We start from the raw sequence: 3,958 nt of genomic DNA, 5'->3' as shown, positions 1-3,958 counted from the left end.
AATAATAAGATTGGATGCAATGCCAATAAAGATGTTATGTCTTTTCTATAATCACTTTATTTATATATTTGTTTAATTTATGGATTGATTCCTTGCTAAGTCCAAAGGCAGGTTTTGAAACTAATAAAATTATTCGTGGGGAAATTGTTTTCTAGCTTCTCAATTGATTAAATTATTCTTGTTGAATTATGTTGTAATTCTGTGTATCTTTAGTATATTTGTAAACAGTTTATCATGAATTTGTTTTTTTTTTTAAATCTTAGTAAATATAGCAAATAGTGATGTGTTTTATATAGAACAATAATTTTGTAAGAACAAAAGATAACAGATGTACTTTGACTACTTGCACAAGAACTGAATACTATTAGATGTTTGTAGCCAAAAAGAAAATGAGAGTTTGGAAAATAATAGTTTGATTTCTTGTCCCTTTGTGCTATCTTAATGATTGTCTGGTTATATTCAATACTGTTCACATATATAAAGAAATTTCATAATTGCCGAAAAAACTTGCCCCACAGCCCCCGAAAGTTATTCTGAATTAAATTACGATTATAAACCAAATTGTTGTAGCTTAGTGTGACTTTGTTATGCCGATGTTTGGTGAAGACTTAAAAAATAAGAACCAGTTTTACAGATACACATTTTACCTCTCAATGTAAATAGATTTATGTGGTCTACTGACTCTAGTTTCATCTTAAAAACTTTATTTACGAAAAAGAGTAACTATATTATTATAAAATTAACTGATAAAAGAGAAGTACATTATGGTAAGAAAGAATTTATGGATGTTCAATTATGTATCTTAATTATAATATGATATTTTCTTTATACAAAAATTCTTTTGTAAATAAACGATAACAACATAAATACATAAAATAGAAATACTATAACATAATTTATTTTCTTCTATATCTTATATTCTGTATTTTTGGAGCTAGTTTGGTAGTGAAAATAGCTCAACAATCATTCAAAGATGCAAACACAACATGAATATTCGTGTTTTATTTACCAACCAACATATAATTAAAAAAATTTCAAAACAAAAAACATATAATTAAGAAGAAAAAAGAGTTTTCTTTTTCGTCAAATTATTTGTGAGGTCGTCTATAAAAATTAATATCTTAGTAAACCGAAGCCTTTTATGTTTAAAAAACAAATGTTAAATAGTGGAGCACTAAGAGACGGTGTCAAGTAACGGCGTTAGCACCGACGGGAAAGGAGATGGTATAAAATACACACCAACAACATAAATTGCATAGTATTCATCATTCTCAGAAGTCACAAACAAACACACACAAGAGAGAGATAAAGAGCAGTTACAAGATTCTCTCGCCTGACACGAGAACAATGGGTGAGCAAAACAATCTTCTACTTCGATTTCATCTATGCATTTGCTTTGTATTTCGGTTTTGTTGATTGCGATTAATGATCATAGTTTCATAGAGGTCACTTCCTCATCTTGGATATATTTTTGTGCTTAACATTTTCAAGAAAGCTTAGAAAAATCGCTTTGAAATGAAGGCAGATTGAGGTTTTTGTAGCTGCATGTTCATTTTTGTCAAAATGCAGGAATCATCGGCTTGTTTATTAATAACTAAAATTTGGGTTTCTTCTTGTTGTATTTGGTTTTCATGTTCTGTGACTGTGTATTGCTTCACTAAAATTTAAAACATAGTTGTGAAATATTGACAATGAAAGTCCCAAAGTTTATGTTTGGTCCAAGCCATGATGAACAAAGCATCTTTTCTTCGTCGATCGTTTCTTTGACCATGAAAAAGAAAAGAGTTTGGCCGTGTGTACAGTTTAATTTTTCTTTTAGATAAATTGAAAGTTGAGTGATTATTGTTATTATATTTGTATGCTTGATTATGCTTTAGAATACTATATTGTTTTCCTTTAAAACAAAAGCTGTATTCGTCTTTGAGGTCCCACGTTTGGTTAGCCTAATGTTTTAAAGAGAATAATTTAGATGGTTAGTTGAATTTTTGGTCATTATTTGTAGCTAAGCATACTTTAGTTATTATACTATATAACAAAAATTGAGTTGTATATTGTCTATGATTTTAAGGAGCTATACTGAACCATAATACATACTTTATTTTTGGTCTTGTGAACAGATATCTGTATGGACAAGGAGCCAGATGGTGTGGTGGTCTATGCTAATGGCGATTCATGTAACCCAATCCAAGAAAATGTTTCTGTACTGCCTCCCTTAGATACAGTATCAAGCGATGAAGCCAATGGAAATACAGAGCTTCTATCTACAGAAGAGAGCACAGAAGTAAAAGAGTACGATGTTAAGGAGTGTACTAATGAAATTCCAGTGGCTAAGCCACTGGAAGATGGCAATCTGGAGATAGCACCTACCTTGGGAAAAGACGCAAAATCTGTGAAGAAGTCTGTTTTGCATGCAAAAAATGCTTCTAAATCAGGTCGCGTAAGTAATAAAATAAGGAACACCGTTCCTCAGCCATTTGCCTTAGCTACTGAGAAGCGTGCTTCATCTGCTACACGTGAATCTCATGAAGTAGTGTCCAAAATATTTCCGGATGGGTACAGTAAAGTACCAAAGCAGGCTACAAAGGTCAGGATTTATAAAACTATAAGCCAATATATACTCTCTTGAATCGCAGTTTCTTTGCCTTACTAAGCTGTAATGACTGTAGGTGGCAAGGAAACCGTTGCAGCCAAAGAACAAAAAGCTTTCTGATGAGGAAGATTCTTGCTCTGTTGCTTCTTAGTATGTTTCTTTCTCATCAAGATTGGTTTCTTTTTTTTATTACAATTGGTTAAAACATTTCTCTACTTAACATGTGACTATTGTTGACAGTGCCACGTCGGCTGCAAAGTCTGCTAAATCAAGAACTATTGTCATTGCAGCTCCTTCATTTCGATCCACCGAGCGTGCAGAGAAAAGGAAGGAGGTGACATATTATCCCCTTTTCTTTAAAAGAGATTTTGCATTGGTTTTAATTGGTTGCTGTTCTCTAGTTCTATACAAAACTGGAGGAGAAACACCAAGCCATGGAGGCAGAGAAAACGCAGAGCGAAGCAAGGAACAAGGAAGAGAACGATGCAGCATTGAGGCAATTAAGAAAGAGTTTGATGTTCAAAGCAAACCCAATGCCTAACTTCTACCATGAAGGGCCTCCTCCAAAGGTTGAACTTAAGAAGGTAACACACAAGGTTGTCTACAACATTCATAAAACGAGAGACGTTACCATTAAAATTTTAAAACTCTTTTCCAGTTGTAATTTATATGCATTTTGATGATGTACAGCCTCCTCCAACTCGAGCAAAGTCACCGAAACTAGGGCGTAGGAACACAAAAGAAGGGAACAGAGCGAAAGGAGTTTCTAGGCGTCAAACTCCAAAGACTTTAATAGTGATCTCTAAAGAAGACAATGATGATGAAACCACACAGAAAACTGAGCAGATAAACCGGTTTGTTGCAGAGGAAGTGAACCGAAATTTGAAACCAGAACTGGAGACTGCTTTTGCTTGCTAAACAGTCTTTTGGGGACAAGGAAATGAGAGTTGTGTTGTTTCTGTTGTGAGAATGTGTGGGATGGTTTGTGTTTTTTATTTATTTTAACTTATGATTTGAAATGTACATGTGTGTTATTTATGTTGTGTTTAATTATGAATTTGTGTACACATAAAAGCAAGAATCTTCCTGTTAACTTATTGAAAACCATAATATTTCAATAATTTTATTATATATAAGGTAAGTTGTTTTGATCAAAGCACTCATTATTGGTGAGAAGTTGGTGGATGAAATGAACTGGTTATTCCTTAATCATTATTTAGTTGTTTGATTATCTTATCAGCATGTTGCAACTTGCAACTTTTTTTTTCCTTCTAAATTATATTAAGAAAAGGGCCAAGTCCAACATTATACAACACAAACACAAACAGAGATAGGTCCAACACCAACAAATCACCCAAACCCAAGATA

General features: G+C 32.9%; 1 protein-coding gene across 2 annotated transcripts; it reads left to right on the top strand.

Moving 5' to 3' along the window:
- The first annotated feature begins 1,191 nt into the window (after window positions 1-1,191).
- On the top strand, window positions 1,192-3,681 carry LOC108835854 (protein WVD2-like 3). 2 transcript variants are annotated; one of them, XM_057010246.1, is made up of 6 exons: window positions 1,192-1,351; window positions 2,118-2,584; window positions 2,667-2,740; window positions 2,831-2,924; window positions 2,992-3,174; window positions 3,281-3,681. In XM_057010246.1, exons 1-6 carry the CDS (start codon window positions 1,348-1,350, stop codon window positions 3,506-3,508), a joined length of 1,050 nt encoding a protein of 349 aa, XP_056866226.1. In that variant the 5' UTR covers window positions 1,192-1,347; the 3' UTR covers window positions 3,509-3,681. The 2 variants fall into 2 exon arrangements, with proteins under 2 accessions (XP_056866226.1, XP_056866225.1); XM_057010245.1 differs by having other exon boundaries at window positions 2,992-3,186.
- The last annotated feature ends 277 nt before the right edge of the window (window positions 3,682-3,958 follow it).

The sequence above is a fragment of the Raphanus sativus genome, chromosome 5 (assembly GCF_000801105.2).
Source record: "Raphanus sativus cultivar WK10039 chromosome 5, ASM80110v3, whole genome shotgun sequence".
NCBI classification, from domain to species: domain Eukaryota; kingdom Viridiplantae; phylum Streptophyta; class Magnoliopsida; order Brassicales; family Brassicaceae; genus Raphanus; species Raphanus sativus.
Note: the sequence above shows the minus strand (reverse complement) of the source record. Positions and strands in the feature narration are given on the sequence as shown.